Below are 23,956 nucleotides of genomic sequence, written 5' to 3'. Positions count from 1 at the left end.
ACACACACACAGAGGCAGACATGAAGAGAGACAGAGACAGAGAGAGCATTTCTCTGAGGACCCAGGAATCTTTGGGGCTTTACTTGCCAGACCTGGCACCGGAAGAAGATGAAGTGTCCCAGAGAAGGGGAAATTCCGTGGAGGCCGATTGCCCACCTGCACATCCCAAAAGCATTGTGTGCGACTCTGTAATTAACAGAGAGACTACACGGTGATGTACGGGAGAGGAAAAAGACTATGAGAAAGCATGTGTGGCAACTGTGTGTGTCCCCATCACAAGTGTGTGTCGCGTTCCAGGAAGGGAAAAAGGTGTATGCAGGTGCACCAAGAGCCCACTGCTTTTTTGACCCAACCAAGCTCTTCCAACTTCACAAGCGATCTCAGCTGGCATCGCAAGCCCCCTAAGCTTCTAGCAGGCCTTCAGGCGGGGCTCCTCTGAGCTCTTCCCAGGAACAGCCCTCACAAGGATGCACACACACAGTGACACGGTGACACACGCTTCCTCCTCCCTGAACAGCTAGCTCCTCCGTCCCTAACAACACCAGCTGCCTCTTCGGGTTTATTCGTGTTGAAAACCCGGGATGGGGTGGGGGCAGGACACCAACCGCTTCACCAATGAAGCCCGCTCCCCGCCGTCCTCCTCGCCCCCTCCCTCCCCGCGCCTTCCTTGCCCCTCCTCCTCTAAGTCACCGTCGTCCAGTTTCCCCGCCCCACCCTCGCCACCCCCGACCCCAAGACTGGCCAGCGACTCCCTAACCCCGGGCTCGCAGGCCGATGACCCTGGGAGACAGGGGCCTCGAGGGGCCGCAAACCAGCGCGCCGCGGGCTGAGCCCGAGAGGCCAGGCTGGGGGGAGGGAGGCCCGGAGGGAGGGAGCGAAGGAAGGAGGAGGGCTGGCGAGCTGGAGCCGGCAGGCGGTGGGAGCCCGGGCGAGCCTCGTCGGGAGTGCATCTCCTCCGCAGAGCAGGACGCAGCCAGAGGTAAGAGGACCCCTGCCCGGTCCCACGCGTGTCTCCACTCCCCCACCCCACCCCGCCCCGCGAGCTGCCTCCGCGCCCCTCCTCCCGGCCCTCCTCCCCAGCCACCTGCTGTTTCTGCCCTGGAGAACACCCTAGGTGACTGGAGGGAGGAGCCGCCTGACCTTATCCCATCCAGGCGAAGGACGAGGGACCCCTGTCGGCCAGAAAGCCCCCAGTCGTTCTCCTCCTTTTCCCGTCGCTCTCTGTCCTTCACCCCCTTCTCTCTGTCCTTCACGTCTTTCTTCTTCCCTCCCTTTCTGACTCTCCCTCTCTTTCTTTTGGAACCACCAACTGGGTCTGGGGGTGGGATGAGGGTGGGTGGAAGGGGTCCACGGGCTGTAAGGGAGGGCAGTGGAGGGCATGCGGACCAATTCCCTACACCTCCTCCTGGCTGTCCATTGCCATGGCAACTAGGCTGTACTGGGCTAGGGGGGGAGAGACAAAGCTGGGGGTGGACTGGGACCTCTGGGGGAGAGCTAGGGTCTAAGGTTCTTCTCATGAAATAAACAGTGCCACAGCTGTGCCCCACTTTCCCCCGTCTGCCTCGAAGCCATCAGGCGGGTCCTTACAGCCTCTAGTCTGTTTAGTGCCTCGTTTGATGTCCTAGTGCCTTCCCCAAGTCTCCCTGAACCGTGGACCAGAACCTCCTCCTCTCTCCCATCAGAGGGAAACTGAGGCTCTGGGCCAGGGGAAGAGACGCAAGGTCTCCTAGTGAGGTCAGTCAGCCTATTTAAGGTCTGGCTTCCCCCCTCACATTCTCTGTTCCCAGGCTCCAACCTCCGTCCGTCCTCCTCCCCACCCACCTCCCTCCAGTATCTCTGCCTCAGGGGCTCTGGACCATCCCTTCTATTTCCAGATACTACCACTTTCCCCCTCTTTCTCTGCTGCCCAAACTCTCCTCCTTCTCCCTGGTTCCCCCTCTTTCCATTTCTGGATGCTTCTGATGTCAGTGGCTTCCCCGCCTTCAGGTTCCCTAGCTACCCCCCCCCCCCCCAGTCTCCTTTCTCCCATTTTCCGTAGGTAGCTGAAGGGGTGAAAACCCAGGCTTAGCTAAGTGGGCTGAGCACAAAGACCACAGAGTCCAGGAGAATGGTACACAGGGGAAGGACTCCTGCTTTAATGTGCGTCCCCCCGTCCCGCCCGCCCCCAGAAGGAACACATCACACATCTGTCTCCCGTTAGCCACTGAAGAAAGACCTGGGGACGGGGACGCAGAGACAGCGGTGGGTAGTTCCAAGCATGGGCTATTATAAGAATGAAACTTGGAATTCCAAAGCAAGGAGAAAAGGCTAAAAGGAAAGGAGACCGACCGGGAGTTTCCCATGTAGTCTGGAAATATATGCGGTCTTATCCCTGTCGGTAAGTGGGCATCTGATTTAAGGCAGAAGAGCTCTCTGAATGACCTCAGTGACCCCCAGTCATCAGTCATTCCTATAGTTTCAAGGGAAAGGGGTACAGGTGAGCTAGAGCACACACGTTGCAGGCCTAATGTTTTCTCATCTCATCTCCCTCACAGCATGTCCAGGTGACTGAGCTCCACCCCTGCGCACCAAGACACCCACCCCACCCCCACTGGTCGAGCCCCACTGGAGAAAGAGACCTGGAAGTGCCAGCATGAGAATCAGAGTTGCCCAGCCAGCTTCACAGAGGGGGGAGCAGCCTGCTTGCCCCCCTCATTAATTACAGGGATAACTGAGAAAAAGCCCCACCCAATATGGAGGCTGAGGACTGCCACCTCCATTGATTCTCTGCCTTCTCCCCTGCCCTGCCCTGCCCACCTGGCCTTAGCTGGGTCGCTCATGCAATGCTGAGAAGGAAGGAAGACTTGGGGACGGCTTGCCTCGCTACCGGGCAAGGACTGTGGGCATCATGGGGGTGTGTGTGAGCGGGGCTCCAGGGTGAGACCTAGCCCCCGCCCCCAGGAATTCGAGGGGGTGGGGGTGGGGCCAAGGATAGAATGGCTCGGGGTGGGCTGGGGGCAGAAGAGGCCTCCCTACGCTCAAACGCATTGTCCTGGCTGGCCTGTGGGCTCCTGGCCCTGCTGGCCAACGCCTGGATCATCCTTAGCATCTCGGCCAAACAGCAGAAGCACAAGCCCCTAGAGTTACTGCTCTGCTTCCTGGCCGGCACGCACATACTCATGGCGGCCGTGCCCCTCACCACCTTTGCTGTGGTGCAGCTCCGGCGCCAGGCGTCCTCTGACTATGACTGGAACGAGAGCATCTGCAAGGTCTTTGTGTCCACCTACTACACGCTGGCCCTGGCCACCTGCTTCACGGTCGCCTCGCTCTCCTACCACCGCATGTGGATGGTGCGCTGGCCCGTCAACTACCGCCTCAGCAACGCCAAGAAGCAGGCCCTGCATGCCGTCGTGGGCATCTGGATGGTCAGTTTCATCCTCTCCACACTGCCCTCCATTGGCTGGCATAACAACGGGGAGCGCTACTACGCCAGAGGCTGCCAGTTCATAGTGTCCAAGATCGGCCTGGGTTTTGGCGTCTGCTTCAGCCTCTTGCTTCTTGGGGGCATTGTCATGGGGTTGGTCTGCGTGGCAATCACGTTCTATCAGACGCTGTGGGCCCGGCCCCGGAGGGCTCGGCAGGCCCGGAGAGCGGGGGGCGGTGTGGGAGCCAAAGCAGGGGCGCTGGGGGGCTTGGGTACCCGGCCAGCTTTTGAGGTGCCAGCCATTGTGGTGGAGGACACTCGAGGGAAGCGTCGGTCCTCGCTGGATGGCTCTGAATCTGCGAAGACATCCTTGCAGGTCACCAACTTGGTCAGCGCCATCGTCTTTCTCTACGACTCTCTCACGGGGGTGCCCATCTTGGTGAGACTGAGGCCCTTCAACCTGTTTTTAATACACAGGGTCCTCCATTTCTACCAGCCATGCAGAAGTCCAGTCTCCAGTCCCCGCACCTACCATCCTCTCCTCTGTCTGTCTCCTGACATTTGGGGTTCCCTGTCTCTCTCAGCAGTCCTCACCCCCACGACTCAGTCTCCCAGCTCCATCAACCATTTCTCTCTTCCACTTCTCTTCTCCAGCTCCACCGGCCCTGCCACCCTTCAAACTGTCACCCCGGCTAGCTGCCCTGAGCCTTTATCTATTCCCTGATTCTCCCTGGACATCATTCCCTGAGCACTCCTGAGTGGAGACCCCGGACTTACCCGACCACAGTATCCAGGCCCCTTTCCTGGGTTTCTCTGTCTTTGACTTTCTTGGGGTCTCAGTCTTCCCCTGGCCCCACCCCTACCCCGTCTCCCCACCCCACTCAAGTCCCCAAATGTCAGGGTTTTGTTGATAGTACTTCTCCCCTTTCCTCATTCAGCCTCCTGCCTTCCTAATCCCTTGCTTTCAGGGTGGGTATCGGGCTGAGGTGGGGCCTGGGCTTTCAAGCCTGACCAGCCATTCCCTGTTCCCGTCAGGTGGTGAGCTTCTTCTCCTTGAAGTCAGACTCAGCTCCGCCGTGGATGGTGCTGGCGGTGCTGTGGTGCTCCATGGCACAGACGCTGCTCCTCCCCTCCTTCATCTGGTCCTGTGAGCGCTACCGTGCAGACGTGCGCACAGTGTGGGAGCAGTGTGTGGCTATCATGTCCGAGGAGGATGGCGACGATGGTCAGAGGAGGGATGGGGCCTTTTCTTTCCTGGACAGCTACCTCTCTTTTCTGTCCTTTCTACTGCCCTTCTCCTGGAGGAGATACGCTGCCCTGGGGTGCCCCCTGCTGGGCTAGGCGGGCGCCAACTCCGCGCTCCTTCTAGCCTGATCACGTGTTTGTCCATCCAGGCCTCCTTGGAGGGGCCTTTCACTAAGGCCTCTGCGCCTCTCTGGAAGCCTCCACTGGCCAGCTTGGTCCGCGCCAAGCAGAGCTCCAGAGAAAGGGTCCTCGGTCCTAATAGCATTAAAGGGCTAAGCTTCCTGGAAGAGATCCCCCCCTTGTGGGAGAATTCTTGGAGAACAAGCAAAAATGTCTGCTTGCATAAAGGACCATGGATTCAGTAAATGAAGGAAAGATAGCCATAGATCCTAGGGGGCTTACGGACTAGTGGGAGTCGAAGGGTCCTCTGGACTTCATGAAGGGGTGGGTGGGGAGAGGGTAGGTGTTCTGTCCCCGTAACCACTCACTCCCTCTCCCTTCCAGATGGCGCCTGTGATGACTACACAGATGGCCGCGTGTGCAAAATTCGCTTTGACGCTAACGGGGCCACAGGGTCAGGGAGTCGGGACCCCACGCAGGTGAAGCTGCTGCCCGGACGCCACATGCTCTTCCCACCTCTTGAGAGAGTACACTATTTACAGGTATGGGACAGAAGGAGTCACCTCCATTCTGGTCCCTTGCACCATTACTCCATGGCTTTGGATTGCAAGGTACCCTAGGGGTCAGGTGAAGGAAAGACAAGGGGAAGAAAGTTTCCCTCAGATCTCTCAGAATCAGGCTCGCCCGCTAGAGTGAGCGCTTTGGAGAGGCAGACGCGTGTGAAGCCATCTTGCAGAGTCCCCACTTTGGTTCCTGTCACCTCTACCTTTGTCTCTGCAGCACCTCCAGGTCTCACCCACTTCTCTTCCCAGGTCCCTTTGTCGCGGCGATTATCCCACGATGAGACCAACATCTTTTCCACTCCTCGGGCACCGGGCTCCTTTTTGCACAAGTGGTCGTCATCTGATGATATCCGGATCCTCCCAGCCCAGAGTCGTGCCCTTGGAGGCCCTCCAGAATACCTGGGACAGAGACACAGGCTGGAGGACGAGGAGGACGAGGAAGAGGCTGAAGGCGGAGGCTTAGCCAGCCTTCGCCAGTTCCTAGAAAGTGGGGTTCTGGGCTCAGCTGGGGGACCCCCACGAGGTCCTGGTTTCTTCCGGGAGGAAATCACCACCTTCATCGATGAGACACCTCTGCCTTCTCCAACTGCGTCACCGGGACCCTCTCCTCGTAGGCCTAGGCCGCTGGGTTTTTCACCTCGACGACTCTCCCTTGGGTCTCCCGATAGCCGAGCTGTTGGACTCCCTTTGGGGTTAGGTGCAGGACGACGCTGTTCCCTGACAGGGAGCGAAGGGAGTTCAAGGGCTTGGGGAAGACCCTGGGCGCCAGGCAACCCTATCTTCCCGCAGTTGACCCTGTAACTCAGAGGAGGCGGGCATGGGTGAGTGAGTACACCTCATTGTGGCCCTAAGTCTACCGCAGCTGCCTCCACGGAGGTGGGGGGCTACATCCGGGCTTTAGAGCCCAAGTTCTCTCCCATCCAAGTGACCAGATACCCAACTCACCTGTCTTCACCCCTAGCAAAATGTTTTAAAAGGCTGAACTGTTGCCGTGGAAACCTTGGTGTTGGGTGTCTGCGGTGGCAAAGGGTCAGTCAGTGGCTTGGGCAAGGGAGAGTGGTTCACAGAGGACAAACCAGAGAACCGGCAGTGAGCGGGAGAGGTACGAGACGGCCGGACACGCAGACACAGGAGAAGTGGGCTTAGGAGCGTATGCTCCTGGAGTGGAGAGTAGGCCACTTGAGTGCATTAGTTTGAAGTGGGAAAGATCTTTGTTTAAATTAGTAAAAGATGCTCAATCCTCATCTCCCCTAAATGCGTCTGGGTGCTCACTTTCTGGATAGAAAAGTTTTGGTGCCAGAATTAAGTGTGCCAAGCCCGGAGTCACCCTCTTCCAGGCAGCGTTTCGAAGATCCATCTTCACGCAGTGGGTTGGCAGAAGCGTGGGTGGATAAACGTGTGAGGGGCGTCCAGAATCCTTTTCCAGGGCCCCGGGATGGACGGAAGAGAAGTTAAACCCACGCCACAGGCGGCCCAGGACCCCTATTTTACCCTTCTTTCTCCATTTCCCTTTCTTACCCACACTAGACACAAGTGTCCCTTGGAATTCTCGCTCGGTCTCAATTCGGTTTCCCCAGCGGCAGGCCTAAACCCAACTAGTTTCTCCAACATCACTCATTCCCTCTCTCTTCCTCTCCCTCCTCCTCTCCATCTCTCCTTCCTTCTCCTCCCCCTGGCCCCCCTTCCTCTCCTCCCTCCCGTCTCCGCATTTCCCTTCGGCGGTGGGCCCGCGGCTCTGGCACCATGCTCCGGCTCCTGCGGTTGTTGCTTTTGCTGCTGCTGCCTCCCCCGGGGTCCCCCGAGCCTCCCGAGCCCCCGGGCCTGGCCCAGTTGTTGCCGGGGGCGCCTCCCCAGGCCCCCGACTTGCTCTACGCGGACGGGCTGCGCGCCTACTCGGCCGGGGCTTGGGCGCCCGCGGTGGCGCTGCTGCGAGAGGCGCTGCGGAGCCGAGCGGCGCTGGGCCGCACGCGCCGGGACTGCGGGGCGAGCTGCGCGGCCGAGTCGGGCGCCGCGCTCCCCGCCCAGCTCCTCGGAGCCCCGCCGCCCGTCTCCGGGCCCGGGGCCTGGGAACCGCTGCTCCTGCGCGCCACGCTCCGCCGCGCCGAGTGCCTGACCCAGTGCGCGGCGCGGAGGCTGGGCCCCGGGGGCGCGGCGCGGCTCCGCGTGGGGAGCGCGCTGCGGGATGCTTTCCGCCGGCGGGAGCCGTACAACTACCTACAGAGGGCCTACTACCAGGTGCGGGCCGGCCAGGGGCTCCCCGAGCCTGGTGACTGTCTTACTTGGAGCTGACCACGAGAGGGCGGGAGGCTCGCCGCCCGTGGACTCGAGGGTGGAGTCGTGGGGGGCGTAGAACGAACTGATGCTCTTGGGTGGGTTCCTTCGGAAAAGGTGGCCAGGACTCGCGATGACCGCAGAGGGAGGGTCAAGAGAGAGCGGGGCAAGGGGAAGGTGTCAAATTGGAATGAAGAGGAGTGGGAGTAGTCCGAATATGGAGGGAGGGCTCCGCGGTTGTTTTTTTTTTTTTTTTTTTTTTTTTTTTTTGGTGGACCTAGGTGAATGAGTGCAGCCTCTTAGATACGAAAAGCAGATGGTGAGGGGTCCCAAACCAGACACACACACACACACACACACACACACACACACACAGAGAGAGAGAGAGAGAGAGAGAGAGAGAGTCAGAGACAGAGAGACACACAGACTCAGACAGACAGAAAACAGAGAGAGACAGAAAGAGTGTGTGTCCGTTCAGGAGTGGGAGTTTGAGTAGGCGCTTTCTCTTGGGCAAGAATCGAGCTTCGGAAAGGCTGAAGGAGCGGGGCTAGTTTGGAGAAGGAGGCATGGCTGAGGCTGGCATCTGGGTCAGTGGCAGTTCACAGTGTACAGTTTCCAGGATGGTAGCTGATGCCTACGTGGCTGGAGGTGGGAGGGGCTCTAGATACACCCACCTCAGCTCAGGGTCCCAGAGGCCTGCAAGAGTCTCATCCTTTAAGGTCTCCCCGAGCCCTCATCTACGTGAGCCACTCATTTCCTTGTCTCCAAAACAGAGATCCTGAGTCCGAGGCCCATGGCCCACCCACTCTGAAGCTCAGAGGCCTGGGGATCCCAACATTCTGTCTTCCAAGGGATCTGGTGGTTTCCGGTTCTGATTGTCTAGGCTGCCATAAGGCGCTGGGGGAGGCTGGGGAAGGGACAGAGGTCTAAGAACCCACTCCCACCCACCACCCACACATACACTGTACACACACACACAGACACACACACATACCACACAGCACACTTACACACACATCACACACACACATCCATACCACACACACACACCACACATGCACACACACACACACCACACACACCACACACATGCTCACATACACACCACACACACATCACACATATACACACCACACACACCACCCCCACACACATACACACACACCACCCACCTACACATAACACACATGAATACACACACCACATACACACGCCACACACACACATGCATACACCACACACACAGCACACACGTATGCATACACCACACCCACATGCATATACCACATACACATGCATACACTACACACACACACACATGCATACACACCACACATACACCACACACCACACACCACACATACACCACACACCACACCACACACACCACACACATACCACACACACACACCACATACACACACATATACATACATACACATATACACACACCACCCACATACCCCACACACATACACATACCACACACATACATGCACACAGCACACACCACATGCATACACACAGACCACACATACCACACACAAACACACACCACACATACAGGAGCACTCGAGCACACACACAGGTACACTCAAGGCACACACACACATACCACATGTATACACACATTCCACACACACATATCACACACACAGGAGCACTGGAGCACACACAAGCGCACTCAGGCACACACACACACACCTCTGAACTCTCACATCCCATCCCTTTGATCCTCAGTTGAAGAAGCTGGACCTGGCGGCTTCTGCGGCACACACCTTCTTTGTGGCAAACCCAACACACCTGCAGATGCGGGAAGACATGGCTAAGTACCGCAGAATGTCTGCGATCCGACCCCAGAGCTTCCGGGACCTGGTGACTCCCCTGTACTGGGTGAGACCCTCAGTGCTGCCTGAAATCTGTCCACTCCAGCCTTGTGCAGTGTGAGCGTGTCTGGGTGCTGCTCTCAGAGGCGCTGGGTGAAGAGTCGCGCTCTAGTGGTCAGCTCCCTCTGAGGCCACTGACGTGCCGTTTTAACGCTCTGATTCCGAGGCCACCCTGTTCCTCCTCTGGCTCTATGAAGTAGGATACAGATTTCCATGCTCCAAATAAACTCATTGCTTTCCCACCTCTCTATCTTTTTAAAACAGGGTCTCTCTGTGTAGACCTGGCTGGCCTGGAACTCACTATGTAGACCAGGTTGGCTTCAAAGTCAATAAGATTCGATTATCTCTGCCTCCTTTGTGCCAGGTTAAAAGAATCTGTCACCATGCTCCCCCCTTTTAAAGATTTATTTATGTATTTTATATATGTGAGTACTCTGTTGCTGTCTTCAGACACATCAGTAGAGGGCATCAGATCCCATTACAGATGGTTGTGAGCCACCATGTGGTTGCTGGGAATTGAACTCAGGACCTCAGGCAGACCAGTCAGTGTTGTTAACCTCTGAGCCACCTCTCCAGCTCATCACCGTGCCCTTTGACATGCACACCCCCAGTTCTCTTTAGTACCTCCCCACCCCCACTAATCTCAGGTGACTCATGCTCCATTTCTCCACAGGCTGCTTATGACACTGGCCTGGAGCTTCTGGAGAAACGGGAGGCAGCCTTGGCTCTACCCAAACTAGAGGAGGCCCTGCAGGGGAGCCTGGCCCACATGGAGAGCTGTCGCGCTGTCTGTGAGGGACCTGAAGAGCAGCAAGGGGCTGAAGAAGAGGAGGAGGGGACCCAGGGGGGTCTGTATGAAGCCATCGCAGGTGAGGGAGGGGCTGGGCTGCGCTGTGGGAGAGCACCTGAGGCGGGAGGAGGACTGTGCACAGCCTAAGGCTCCTGTGTGTTCTCGGCAGGACACTGGATACGGCTCCTGCAGTGCCGGCAGCACTGTGTGGCAGAGGCCGCCACCCGTCCTGGTCGCAGCTTCCCGGTCCAGGACTTCCTCCCCAGCCTGCTGAGACGGCTGCATGAGGCCTACGCTCAGGGTCAGCTTGGGAAGGATGGAGCCTGGGAGTGAAGAATTGTCTCTGATGCCATTCCCAGCCGCACCTATCTCTCCTTTCCATCTGACTCTGCAATGCTAATTTCACTGTCAGGGCGTATGGGGACTTCCGGCTTCAGGATGGTGCCCGTTGGCACCATTGTGCGAAGCTCGAAGCTCGGGAGGGTTACTGGCTCCTTCCGGCCCTGGTTGCTTCTCCCTTCCCTTTCATTTTCTCCCTGATTCCTCTTCTTTGAACTCTGCCATTGAAGGTACGTTTGAAAGAAGAGCTGGGTAGGCACATCCGGAAATCAGGCGGGGACTCCCTGGAGGTGGCAGTGTTCCCAGGGGACCTTCTGCTTGCTCTCTTCTGTCTTTTTTGTCCCTGACCCCTTCTCTCCTTCCTCCACCTGCAGTGGGGAATGTGTCTCAGGCCGTGGAAAATGTCCTGGGTGTCCTGCTCTTCTACCCAGAGGATGAGTCTGCCAAAAAGGCCCTGAACCAGTACCAAACTCAGCTGGGAGAGCCGGGTCCCGGCCTGGGGCCACGAGAGGTAAGCTCTCCCCCACAGTCACTGATGGGTAGTGAAAGGACAAATGCAGGGCCAATGCGCCAATGAAGGGGGCTTAAGAAGAGAGAATGGGGGGGTCAAGGGAGTGTGGCACGGTGGTGTTGGGGAAAGAGGGTGCCCAGGCGGGCCCATGTCCAAGCACCTCTTCCCCCAAGGGACCACACGCTCACAGACATGGTATAGAATAGAGTTTATTCAGGGTAGAGGTTGGGAGTTAGTGGTATAGTGGAAGTAGAGAAAGGCAGAGAGAGAGAGAGAGAGAGAGAGAGAGAGAGAGAGAGAGTAGAGAGTAGGAGAGTAGTGGAGGTCGGCCATGACCAAGTGGAGAGAGGGGGGAGGGGAGGAGAGCCCAAGGGGCAGAGAGATGAGAGTAGAATGAGAGAGAGCAGAGAGAGAGAGAGGAGGGGCAAGTAGCCCCTTTTATAGTGGGCCAGGTCTATGGGGTGGGGCATACCTGACTGTTGCCAGGTCAGGGTGGGGTGGAGCTTAGACAGAATACCAACAGGTAGGGCCTGGACCAAGTCAAACACCCGAGAGTGGCCTAGATTCAATACTTCATTTGGCTTCTTTGTTTATTTCATTTTTCTTATTTATTTTCTTATTTATTTATTTATTTATTTATCTATCATTATTTGTTTTGTTTTGTTTTGTTTGCTTGTGTGTATGTGCTCTATATAAGTGCTCTCAAAGGTCAGAAGAGGGCACGGAGCCAGGGTGGTGGTACACTCCTTTAATCCCAGCAGTTCGGAAGCTAGAGGCAGACATGTCTCTGAGTTCGAGTCCAGCCTTGTCTGCAGAGTGAGTTCTAGAACAGCCAGGGCTACATAGAGAGATCTTGTCTTAAAACAACATCGGCAACAACAATAACAACAGAGGACAATGTGGCATGGACTGGAAATCCCTGGAATGGAGTAAGGATGGTTGTGAATCACCGTGTGGGTGCTGAGAACAGAACCTGGGTCCTCTGCAAGATAAACAAGTGCTCTTAATTACAGAAACATCTGTCTGTCTGTCTGTCTATCTTCTTGTTTATTTATTTTTAGACAGGATCCCAATATGTAGCCCTGGCTGGCCTAGAACTCACTCTATACACCAGGCTAGCCTGGAACTGACAGTGATCTGCCTGTCTCTGCCTCCCCAGTGCTGGGGGAATTTAAAGTGTGCAAGAGCACACTCAGCTCATTCTGGCTTCTTACTCAAGCTTTTTAGCTACTGGAGAGGTGCCCAAGGCGAGGTTCTGACTTCTTCTGCTTTTGCTCCCTGCTCCCACATATCAGGTTGTGTTTACTTGGGAGTCTATCCCCAGAAGTAGTTTCTTCCTTATGTCTGCCTGTGTGCACAAATGTACACACACACACACACACACACACAGAGTCTCTCGGGTACTCTCTTACTTTGAGCCCAGACACACTGAAAGTTGAACCATCGCAGCATCAGAGCTGGTGAGGGCTCTGACGAGTGTGCTGATGTCCCCGAGAACCCAGGGCTGCCTCTTTTCTGGCTTTCCCTTCCTTCCTCCTTATGTATCCGTCACCTCCGTCTCTGCCCTGCTTAGGACATCCAGCGCTTCATCCACCGCTCCCTCGGGGAGAAGAGGCAGCTGTATTACGCCATGGAGCATCTGGGCACCAGCTTCAAGGACCCGGTAAGCAGTTGTGTTCTTCTCCCCAGAGGGAGGCACAGTGATGCTTGGCCCTCAGCAGGGTCCACTTGCCCACAGCCCTGCTGACTTAACTAACCCTGCCGCCCCAGGTTCCCAGGGACCTCAGCGGTGTGCCTGGGTTAAAACTGGCCGTGGGAGGGGCTGGAGAGGTGGCGCAGTGGCTAAAGAGCACTGACTGATCTTCTAGAGGACCAGGGTTCAATTCCCAGCACCCACATGCCAGCTCACAAGTGACCGTAACTTCAGTTCCAGGGGATCTGACACCTTCACACAGACATACATAGTGAAATGCCAGTGCACATAAAACAAAAATAAAAAGTTTTTTAAGGCCGGGCGGTGGTGGCACACACCCTGAATCCCAGCACTCTGGGAGGCAGAGGCAGGTGGATTTCTGAGTTTGAGGCCAGCCTGGTCTACAGAGTGAGTTCCAGGACAGCCAGGGCTGCACAGAGAAACTCTGTCTCCAAAACACAAAAAACAAAAAAAGTTTTTAAAAAATGGTGAGGAATCATGCAGGCTAAGAATTGGTCTCTGCCACAAATACCTTCTGGTTGCCAGTTTGCCTTTATCCCAGTTTATCCCATTGTAAAGATCACACCCATTCCACAATCCTTTGCTGAAGCCGTACCATCTGATTAAAAAAAAAAAAGTCCAGAAGGAATCATTGCTGCCTAATCCATTACTGTCCCTAGCCACAGGCACCAAGTGCAAGGCCATCCTAATGAAGAAGCTGGAACTTAACGGGGTAGATTTTTTGTTGACTTTTTGAGGGCTCGGATGGCTTAGTGGTGAGTGCTTGCCTAGCAGACACAAATTCCCAGGGTTCTGTCTCAGTCACTGCAAGAAGAAAAAGAAGAAAAGGAAGGGGAGAGGGAGGGAAGGGAAAACATTTTGGATTTGATAGTACTTGGTTGGAGGAGGGATGGGCTGTCCCCCCACACTGGTGGGTATTCAGCAGTTATCCTGGCCTCTCCCCAGTAGATGTCAACAGCACACTGATAGCCCCCACATCATGAAATCAAGGTTCCCAGACATCGTCTCATGTCCCCTGGTGGGGTGGGTCAAATCGCTGTCACTGAGAACTGCAGGCTAGGAGTGGGGATGGGAAGGAAGGCTGGTTTAAATCCTGCTCTGCACTCGCCAGCTGTGTGAGGCGACCCTTGTTTGGCCTTTCCGAGTCTCGGAACCATCAGCTGAGAAGTGCGTACATACATCAGAGCTTTCTGCTCCCTTAGACAAGTATGACCTTAAAACCTCCAATCTCACTGCAAGCCTTAGCACTTGGCAGTCACTGCTTACAGTCTGGTCTGGAACCTGAGGCTCTGGGCTGTTGTGGGCCGAGCTAGCTCTGGCACTGAGGCCAGGCTCTCCCTCCGTTGCCCTCCTCCCTGGAAGCGGAAGCGGGAGGAAGACCTTAACAAGGGCCTTCAGGTTCTAAAGTCAGGAACCCTGGAGCTAGTCCTGGAGGGTGAGGGTGCTGTTCTTGTCTGTCCCAGGACGCTTGGACCCCCGAGGCTCTCATCCCTAAGGCACTGAGAGGGAAGCTCAGGTAGGGTGCACCCTGGGGTGGGGGCTACTTAGCCCAAGCTGGGAGGCGAAATGTGGGTCTGCCTTGTCTATTGAGCATGTCTCTCACCCGAGAGAGGATCAGGAGAAGCAGCCCTGGGACCAGGAGCCTCCACAGCAGAAGCCCTTGACCTACTGGAAGGGTGAGTTCCTTAATACACATTGGGGGCGCGGGGGCAGGAGGGGAGAGTGGGCGGGTAGGAGGGTAGAAAGGCAAGGTGGGGTACGACACTCAGGAGGTAAAAGCCCGAGGGCCTGGAATCTGCCACCACTGCCCTTCCACTGAGCCTCTGCCCTATCCTTCCTCTTGTAGATGCCCTTCTGATGGAGGGTGTGACCCTCACCCAGGACGCACAGCAGCTGAACGGGTCAGAGCGAGCCGTGTTAGATGGGCTGCTAACTCCAGCCGAGTGCGGGGTTCTGCTGCAGCTGGCCAAGGTATGTGTGATGGTGTGTGTGGTCCAGCCGCCTGGCGAGGAGCCGCAGGCTCTGCCGCGACCTGCTCCTTGCTCTTGGCTGTGTCCACCCAGGGCTCTGTCTGTCTCAAGTTTCTCTTAAAGTTTTATCTCAACTATGGGAAAAACTTTTTTCTCTTTTTATTTACTTAATTTTTTTTGCATAAACATGGTGAATTTATATTCATGATACAGTCTTCATATTACCTCATTTAAAGTTATTAGTTGCCAGGCAGTGGTGGCACACACCTTTAGTCCCAGCACTTGGAAGGCAGAGGCAGGCAGATTTCTGAGTTCGAGGCAAGCCTGGTCTACAGAGTGAGTTCCAGGACAGCCAGGGCTACACAGAGAAACCCTGTCTCAAAAAAAAAACAAAACAAAATAAAACAAAAAAAAAGTTACTAGCCAGTTAAGTCTTCTTAAAGCTATCTCGATGATGTGAAAACAGGCATAGCACGGAAACAAAGACTCCTCCTGGTTTTAGAGACTGACTTTAACATTTTTAGTGTCAGTTCTGGGTGAACCAGGGTGGCCTCTTCCTGCTCTGCCCTGATCCTGTTCTGACGGTGTCTCTCATGTGCACAGCGTCTGTGGAAGGAACTTTACCACATACCAGCCCCTTTTTAAGAATTGGTCTCACTAGCTAGACCGGGCTGGCCTTGAATTCAGAGAGATCCGGAGGTCTCTGCCTCCCGAGTGCTGAGACTGAAGACCTCCGCCACCTCGCCCAATTCCCCTTTCTTGGTTCCCTGTTTGTTACCTCCTCAAGCATTTTCTCAGAGCAAAAGCCACAGGGGATGTGTTTCTGCTTCAGGTGACCACACTCAGGACAAATGTCTACACTGTTGGTAACTTAGTAAGGTCAGCAGGGCTTCCTTCCCTCCACCTGCTAACTTCAGTCCCACTTCTGTGCCATCCCAAAGATGCTATCTAAAAGGCGGGAGCTTTCCATTCCCACGGGTACTGTTTGCTAGCTCTGTGGGCATGGCGGGACCCTGGACTGCTCAGACTGACAGAGGCCTACAACTGCTCCCAGCATGCTCTAGGGTATAGGAGTTTCATTTTCATTAGCAGCGCAAGTGCCACGTTCCTCTACTTCCGTGTGTGTGTGTGTGTGTGTGTGTGTGTGTGTGTGTGTGTGTGTGTATGTGTGTACTTTCTTGACTTTTGTTTTTTGAGACGTTTCTCTGTGTAACCTGGTTGTCCTGGAGCTCACTCTGGAGACCAGGCTGGCCCCAAATTCACAGAGATCTGTCTGCCTCCGCCTCCCGAGTGAGGGGACCCAGGTGTGGGCCACCGCCCAGCTCCTTTGCCTCCTAATTCAGCTGATGTAGATAGCGTAGGTGTTCCTATTGGGACCGGGTCTTGCTATGTTTCCCAGGCTGGCCTAATAAATCCGGGATCCTCTTCTGAGCACCCCACCTACCCTTCCGTGCTGAAGGACAGCCAGCTGTGTAGGTGTCTGGCCCGCACCTGGCCAGGGTGGATTTGCTTTACAAAGATTAGGAAGAGAAGACAAAATGGAACACTCCCCGATGACCTGAGAGTTCTGATGGAGTCAGGATTCTTTTCCTGGTGCTCCATCCTCTCCCAGTGTGGGTTGAATGACCCGCGCTCACCATGTGCTGAAGCTGCCATCCCATGATGCTTCAGTCCTCATTCCAGACTTGGACTCATTCGGTACATATTCATGAAGTACCTGCTGTGGCCTAGAAATGGCTAGACCCTAGGAGAGAGAGGGGCAAAGGCTGCTCTTAGCCTCATGCACACAGAGGGAGCCCGACCTGGAGGCAGGCTTGGAGCAGCTGGCAGCTGTGACAAAGAGGTGCGGACTGCCCAGACACAAACATGGATAAGCCAAGTCATTGGCGGCTTATCAGAGGGCCAGTGCTCCAGTTCAATCCCACAGCAGTCTGGTTGTGGTTTGCAGTGCCAAACCGTCAAACTCAGGGTATTGCACACACCAGGCCAGCACGCTGCTACACCCTCGGCTCCTTATGCTGGTCTTTCTCATTTCTAGTTGTCCCGCTACTGGGGAGGACTAGGTGGGAGGACGGCATGGGCCTGGGAGTTTGAAGTCAGCCTAGACCCCATCACAAAGGAGAGAAAGAAAGGAAAGAAGGGAGAAAACGAAGAGGAAGGAGAGGCTGGAGAGATGGCTCAGTGGTTAGGAGCACTGACTGCTCTTCCAGAGGACCAGGGTTTGATTCCTCCCCCCATGGTAGCTCACAACCGTCTGTAATTCCAGATGATTTGAAACCCAGGCCTCCATGCAGGCAAAACACCCATACACATAAAAAGAAAATGATAATAAAATCTTAAAAAGAAGGAGGAGGAGGAAGAAGAGGAGAAAGAGGGGGAGGAGGGAGAGGAAGAGGAAGAACCAGGTGCTTTCAGAAGCTGCAGTAAAACAGGGGTTGAATGGTCAGACCAGGGTGGGTGGTGAGCGGTGGCGCAGGCCTTTAGTCCCAGAACTCGGGAGGCAGAAGCAGTTGAATCTCTGAGTTCTAACCAGCCTGGTTTACAGAGTGATTTCCAGGACAGCCAGGGCTATACAGAGAAAGCCTGTCTTAAAACAAAACAAAACAACACACACACACACACACACACACACACACACAGCAACCAACCAAAAAAAGTGTGGGCCAGACCCAGATCCAGTGGTTCTGTGACTTTGGGCAACTTAAGTGTCTGTGAAGTAGGATTGCTCGCAATGTTTCCATCACAGCTGTCCTGAGGGTTAGTAAGCTGGTACAGTGGGAAGCCTTTCAGAGAGCGAAGAAAGCAACCCCGGATGCACAGCTGCTGTTACTCGGCTATTATCATGACAGTACGGGGAGAGGGAGAGAACGCAGAGTGAGGGCCTCTCAGCACAGAGGGCTCCTGTTCCCTGCCAGGGACCGCCAGCTCGGTGGTAGGTGGTGGACAGTTACTGGGGGATTCAAGCGGTTCACTTCCGGGTGCAGAGATCCTAGCAAGTGCGGCATTCCGTGGTCTCAGTGGCTCCCTCTAGTGGCCGTGGGAGGAACTTGTGGCTTCTGAGGTTGGATGAAGAGGGGAACAGAAGAGACTGGCAAGGACTGAGAGGGTGGCTGCAGAGAGGAAGACACCAAGGGTAGCCTCGAGGATCAAACCTCTCTCGGTTCCTCAACTCAGGCTGGCCTCAGGACCTTTGCTCTGGTGTTCCCTGTCACACATCCCAGTGGCATCTCTGCGGTATCTGGTTTCAATTTAAATGGCGCCTCTAAGTATCTGTGGGCAAACACGTGTGAAATTGTAACCCAATTTAATGATCTTCATATCCCTTATCCCCATCTGAATTGTTTTTTTCTATGTATTAGTTATCTTAAAACAAATCCTGAGGGATGAGGTTGCCTTGCGCGACAGGAGAGGGTTTGCCAACTCCAACAAAGTCCTGGGTTTCATCCCTAGCGCCTCATGAACCAGACTCAGCGGCACAGATCTGTAACCAGCACGTCGGAAAGCTGAGATGGGAGGAGCGGGAATTCAAGGTCATCCTTGGCTACATATCCACTTTAGGGTCAGCCTGGGCTGCTTGAGACAGCAACCTCAAGAAGCCAGCAAACGCTGTGTAGAGATGGATAGTTTGGTGTGGCGGAGACTGCTTAGCATGGGTTAGCCCCTAGGTTTGATCCTAGCACTGCAGAGGAGGAGGAAGAGGTGGCAGCTTAGATGTCTTGCGTGGCCAGGTGGAGTCTCAGGCTGAGGTTTGTATGTGGGGTAACTAGGCGTGGCCCTTACACAGAGCATCGACACGTAGGCTGGGAAATGAACGTCTACAGGCCACGGTGGCTCAGTCCTAGCATCTTAGCACGTGGGACATGAAGGAAGATGGCTGCAAACTGGAGGCCAGACTGGGCCACATAGTGATTTCCAGGCCAACCTTTGCTACACAATGGTACCCTGCCAAAAAACAAAACAAAACAAACAAACAAAAAACAAAACAAAAAAAAACAAAAAAACCTACAGGGAGACATCCAACATGGGCGACCCTGGGTGATAGTCCTGGGAGGCCGGATCTGGCGTTAGAGACAGTGGAGTCATTGGTTCTCCAAAACACCATCAGTGGGACAGGATGAGTGATGTCTCAAACCTCAGCTTCCTGTCAGAACTGGCCTGTCAGACTCTGTGTTAGTGTCCTCAGCTCTGCCTCTCCTCCGGCCACTCTTACTATCTCAGCATCCTTTCCTCCCCACTACGGATGCTCCCCAGGATGATGTCCACAGAGTCCCCTTGGTAAGTCACATCCCAGAGCTTTTCTTTTCAGAGTGACAGTCGAGACAGTCAGGACAATTGCCATTCTCTGGGAAAGGGTCATAGCTCAGGAAAAAGTCACAAGGGAATCCTGGAAGTTTCTCTTTAGCTCCAGGCACCGGGGAGGCCTGCAGGGGAGCCTGGTCCTGTGTGGCAGTGAGGTGTGGCTCACTGTAAACCCCTTCTCTCTTAGGATGCAGCTGAGGCTGGGGCCAGGTCAGGCTACCGCGGCCGCCGCTCCCCTCATAGTCCTCATGAACGGTTTGAGGGGCTCACGGTGCTCAAGGCTGCTCAGGTAAGGGGAGGCCCTGTGACTGGTCTGGTGCTGAGGGCTTGAGAAGAGATACCATGTCAGGAGACTGGACAGCAGGCCTGGCCTTCTGAGGAGGAATTCCCTGGGGACCTAGATCAGGTACTCTGAGACTTGGGGCCCTGGTGTTGTCATGGAGTCACTGGAAGGAGGAGCTTAGAGTAGTGAACAGACTGGAGACCCCCACAGAAGTCATATCAGAGACACGCAGGGCTTAGCACGAGGCCCACCTTCCACAGCCTCTCTCCCTGCCTGCAGCTGGCCCGGGCAGGGACTGTGGGCAGGCCAGGCGCTAAGCTGCTTCTGGAAGTGAGTGAGCGCGTCCGGACCTTGACCCAGGCCTACTTCTCCCCGGAACGGCCACTGCATCTTTCCTTCACCCACCTGGTGTGCCGCAGCGCCATAGACGGTAACCACCAGGGAACCCCGTCGTGCCTGCCCGATCTGTTCCCATCTACACTGCAGACAGTCCCCTACCAGCCTCACTGGGAGCGGCGAGCATCTCTACTTACTTGTCACCCCCGAAGCTAAGGGCATCTGGGTGGGGTGAGCCCAGGGCACCCGGGGTAGGGGCTCTGATTCATAACTGGATCGTTGACATCCTAGGAGAGCAAGAGCAGCGTATGGACCTGAGCCACCCAGTACATGCAGACAACTGTGTCCTGGACCCCGACACCGGGGAATGCTGGCGGGAGCCCCCAGCCTACACCTATCGGGACTATAGGTGGGTAGTCAGTTTCCCTGGGGTAGGAGGCACACAAAGGCTGTCTAGCTGCAGGCCTGGCCTGGCACTGGGTGGGTGGGAGCCTCACTGCCTCCTGCCTTCTTTACTTCCCAGTGGACTCCTCTACCTCAATGATGACTTCAAGGGAGGCGACCTGTTCTTCACACAGCCCAATGCCCTCACTGTCACGGTAGGGGGCTGGGGTAGAGGGCCCAGCTGTGGGGTCAGGATTCAAAACAGAAGCTCTCCAGAGGCAAATGCAGGGAAATGGCTGGGGCCACCTTAACCCTGTCTCTCCCCACCTCTCTGGTCCTGCTGGCCGTATGTTCAAGGCTTTCGTCACTGAGCCCCGCAGGCAATCTCTAAGTGGTCCCCCAGCCTGCCTTTGCCTTCACCGTATGCCTTACCTCCTAAAGGCTGTCGAGCATAGCTAGGTAAAGGATGTACCCTTGTGGTTCAAGCGATTGAGGAGGCTGAGGTTGGGGGATCCCTTGACCCCAGGAGGTCAAAGCCAGCCTGAGCAATGTACCAAGATGCCTTCTAACAAAAACGAAATGCCAGCCAGGGAGGGAGCTCAGGGGGGGGGGGTGAAGGTGCGTACGCCTAAGCCAGACAACTGGAGTTTCATCTCTCTAGAACTGACTGGAGAAGGAGAGAAGCAGTTTCCGCAGTCCTCCTCTGACCTCAGCGCCATGCTGCAGCATTCACCCCCGCCCCCACCAAAAGAAAACAGGAAAGACTCAAAACAAAAGCAAGACAAGGAGGGACTGGAGAGGTGGTGGCTCAGTGGTCAGGGCCACCAGGCTGCTGTTCTGGAGGACCTAGTTTGATTCCCAGCATCCACATGGTGGTTCATGACCAACTCTAACTCTAATTTCAGGGGAGCTAACACCCTCTTCTGGCCTCTACAGGCATCAGGAATGCATGTGGCGCACGCACATACTTGGAGACAAAACACACACGTAAAATACAGTTATAAAATATATTTAGCTGTGCAGTGATGGCGCACGCCTTTAATCCCAGCACTCTGGGAGGCAGAGGCAGGCGAATTTCTGAGTTCAAGGCCAGTCTGGTCTACAGAGTGAGTTCCAGGACAGCCAGGGCTACACAGAGAAACCCTGTCTCGAAAAACAAACAAAAACATATATATATATATATATATGTTTGTATATATATACAAACAAACTAAAAAGCCAAGGGAGAGTGGAGCACAGCGTGCAGGACCACAGAGCTCTGTGTCCCTTCTAGGGATCTGAAGACTTAACCCTCCCTCCCCCACGGTGGGGCCACAGTGGAGCTAGGGGCACGGGCATGGACAGGACCCTTGGGCTAGAGTTTATATCCAGGTTCTTGACATTTCTGAGACTTGCTTTCCTAACTAAGGGTAATAATAATATCTATTATTGTTGACATTGGTATTATTTTTATTGTTGTTAACAGTGTCTTGCCACATAGACCAGGTTAGCCTTGAACTGACTAGGTAGCTATCCTTGGCTGCTCTTGAATTTACAGCAATCTTCCTGGTGTGACTTTCTGAGTGCTGAGATTGTAGACACATGCCACCCCAGGTGACCTTCCCGGCATGAAGGGAGAATAGCTGCTCTTCCCTTCCCTTCTTTTTGTTTTTGGAGACAGGATCTCACTGTGTAGCCGGGGCTTTGAACCAGGATGGCTTTGAACCACCGAGACCTGCCTTTTTTAACCTCCTAAGTGCTGGAATTAAAGGCATGTGCCGCCGTCATGCCTGGCTTTGCACACACATTCTGTGTGGCATGCAGGTGTGTGCATGTACCAGGACATGCGTATGTCATAGTGCACATGTGCTGACCACAACACAACCATCCTCTAGTCTCTGCTTCACATCTGGGCCTAGGCGTGTTGGGACTGCAGACATGGGCGATTTCAGCTTTTCTGTGGGTTCTGGGGATCCGAACGCAGGTCCTCATACTTGCACCAACTAAGCCATCATCCCAGCAGTATGAGAAGTCATTTTTAAAAATGTTTGCTTATTTTTTTAAAGATTTATTTATTTATTATATGCACATACACTGTATCTGTCTTCAGACTCACCAGAAGAGGGCGTCAGATCTCGTGACTGACGGCTGTGAGCCACCATGTGGTTGCTGGGATTTGAACTCAGGACTTTCAGAAGAGCCGTCAGCATTCTTAACCACTGAGCCACCTCACCACCCCAGTGTTTGCTTATTTTACGTGTGCATCTGTGTGTGTGTGTGTAAGGAGCGAGCAGGGATGGGGTCACACCCTTCACGGCATGTGTGTAAAGAACAGAGAACAACTTGTGGGAGCTGACTTGACTTCCAGGACTTGAACTCAGGTTGTTGGTCTTGGTGGCAAGTGTCTTCACCCTCTGGGCCAGCTCTGACCCCATAAAAAGTAATTTATGTAATATGCTTAAAAGAATGACCTTGCATTAATAAACGGTCAATGAATGTTAGCTGTTGCTGTTCACCCATTCTTCCATCATGGAGACTTCTTTTCCTGGGCCTAGAAATGGGCAAAAAGAGGAGCAGACATCGTAGTAGATACCTGTAGTCCTAGCACCAGGGAGACAGAGGCAGGAGTTCCTGGCTAGCCTGTGTTACACAGAGGAACTCGGCCTTACTCTTCACCCTAAAGCATGAACAGAAAGGAGGAATCGCCTTCTATGCACTCATCAACAATCCAGGGTTTCCTTAGGGTGGAAACGCATCCACCCAAGGACCTTGTCTCCCTCCATACCTTCTGGTGTTGCCTGTAGGGCCCTCAGACCTCATCTCTCTAGTCTCCTGGACTCAGGCTGTAGGACAGGGAACCAGGAGAGACCCTCCGAAGGGCACAGCCCCCTTTGGCTTCCTTGTCTGTTTTGCATTTTTCCTTCCTGACTTAGGGCCAGTTTCACCTTTGCCCCAAGCTAGCTCTGAGTCAGGGAGTGGGGAGTGACAGAGTCGGAAGTCTGACGCTGTGTCCCTGCGCCCCTCAGGCTCAGGTTCGTCCTCGGTGTGGGCGTCTGGTGGCCTTCAGCTCTGGTGGTGAGAACCCCCATGGTGTGTGGGCTGTGACTCGGGGACGGCGATGTGCCCTAGCGCTGTGGCACACGTGGGCACCTGAACACAGGGAGCAGGTAGGGGGGACGAGGTGAGGGGGTGGGCGGGTGGTCACTGCGGAAGTTTGTGAGTGGGCGAGGCTTCCAGTAAAGCTCATGGGTGACTGAGATAGCCCAGGAAAGGTGGATACAGGGGACTGACCCACAGTTCTCTCCATTCCCAGGAGTGGACAGAAGCCAAAGAGCTGTTGCAGGAGGAAGAGGAGGAAGAAGAAGAGGAGGAAGAGGAAGAAATTCTCAGCAGAGACCCTTCCCCAGAACCCCCAAGTCGCAAGCTTCAGCGGGTCCAAGACAAAGCTGGGAAGTCACTCCGGGCCCGAGAGGAACTGTGAATGGCCGAGCCAGCTTCTTAGGAACCGATGAGAAGGCCCTGGATGACACCGAACACAGTAGCACGCTGAGTCTACCCTCATGGGAACCTACAAGGGCCACCAAACCCTGGACTCACACGCTTGCTACACAGACTTGGCCTAGAGCACGTCAGGCCTGGGAGCCAGGTCTGGCCCCAGCTGAGGGGACCTGCAAGCTCCCTGGGACAGACAAAAGTCACTGTGCCTCCCTGAAAGGCATGGCGAGGATTGCAGGCCAGCTGCTTCTAATAAGGAACACACCGAGGAGACGGTCTCACCCTCTCCCAACCTGTGCAATAAAGAACAGGAAGCCCCCCAGCCGGGGCCTGGTCTGCTCATCCTAGCTTCGGTGGCCTTGGGAGGT

General features: G+C 55.0%; 2 protein-coding genes across 5 annotated transcripts; both read left to right on the top strand.

Moving 5' to 3' along the window:
- The first annotated feature begins 11 nt into the window (after nt 1–11).
- Gpr162 (G protein-coupled receptor 162) lies at nt 12–6,575 on the top strand. Of its 3 annotated transcripts, none has more exons than XM_052174840.1 (6): nt 12–979; nt 2,039–2,377; nt 2,535–3,842; nt 4,439–4,628; nt 5,153–5,310; nt 5,581–6,575. In XM_052174840.1, exons 3-6 carry the CDS (start codon nt 2,976–2,978, stop codon nt 6,130–6,132), a joined length of 1,767 nt encoding a protein of 588 aa, XP_052030800.1. In that variant the 5' UTR covers nt 12–979; nt 2,039–2,377; nt 2,535–2,975; the 3' UTR covers nt 6,133–6,575. The 3 variants fall into 3 exon arrangements, with proteins under 3 accessions (XP_052030800.1, XP_052030799.1, XP_052030801.1); XM_052174841.1 differs by lacking the exon at nt 2,039–2,377 and having other exon boundaries at nt 14–979; nt 2,535–3,404; nt 3,780–3,842; XM_052174839.1 differs by lacking the exon at nt 2,039–2,377.
- A 341-nt stretch (nt 6,576–6,916) lies between these two features.
- On the top strand, nt 6,917–23,930 carry P3h3 (prolyl 3-hydroxylase 3). Of its 2 annotated transcripts, XM_052174838.1 has the most exons (15): nt 6,931–7,566; nt 9,343–9,495; nt 10,162–10,357; nt 10,448–10,579; nt 10,992–11,128; nt 12,702–12,791; nt 14,306–14,358; nt 14,451–14,518; nt 14,689–14,813; nt 19,299–19,400; nt 19,674–19,824; nt 20,022–20,139; nt 20,254–20,329; nt 23,120–23,260; nt 23,407–23,930. In XM_052174838.1, the coding sequence occupies exons 1-15, from the start codon at nt 7,075–7,077 to the stop codon at nt 23,572–23,574; spliced, it is 2,202 nt and encodes a 733-aa protein (XP_052030798.1). In that variant the 5' UTR covers nt 6,931–7,074; the 3' UTR covers nt 23,575–23,930. The 2 variants fall into 2 exon arrangements, 1 of the variants encoding a protein (XP_052030798.1); XR_007976696.1 differs by lacking the exon at nt 20,254–20,329 and having other exon boundaries at nt 6,917–7,566; nt 23,407–23,503.
- The last annotated feature ends 26 nt before the right edge of the window (nt 23,931–23,956 follow it).

Source organism: Apodemus sylvaticus, chromosome 2 (assembly GCF_947179515.1).
Source record: "Apodemus sylvaticus chromosome 2, mApoSyl1.1, whole genome shotgun sequence".
Taxonomy (NCBI): Eukaryota; Metazoa; Chordata; class Mammalia; order Rodentia; family Muridae; genus Apodemus; species Apodemus sylvaticus.
Note: the sequence above shows the minus strand (reverse complement) of the source record. Positions and strands in the feature narration are given on the sequence as shown.

Bases quoted from the DNA above. Each gene is read 5' to 3' on its own strand.
- Gpr162 (XM_052174839.1), top strand. From the start codon at position 2,976: ATGGCTCGGGGTGGGCTGGGGGCAGAAGAGGCCTCCCTACGCTCAAAC. The intron at 3,843-4,438 runs GTGAGACTGAGG...TGTTCCCGTCAG, and splicing joins TCACGGGGGTGCCCATCTTG to GTGGTGAGCTTCTTCTCCTT. The intron at 4,629-5,152 runs GTCAGAGGAGGG...TCTCCCTTCCAG, and splicing joins CGAGGAGGATGGCGACGATG to ATGGCGCCTGTGATGACTAC.
- P3h3 (XM_052174838.1), top strand. From the start codon at position 7,075: ATGCTCCGGCTCCTGCGGTTGTTGCTTTTGCTGCTGCTGCCTCCCCCG. The intron at 11,129-12,701 runs GTAAGCTCTCCC...TGCCCTGCTTAG, and splicing joins CCGGCCTGGGGCCACGAGAG to GACATCCAGCGCTTCATCCA. The intron at 12,792-14,305 runs GTAAGCAGTTGT...TGTCTGTCCCAG, and splicing joins GCACCAGCTTCAAGGACCCG to GACGCTTGGACCCCCGAGGC.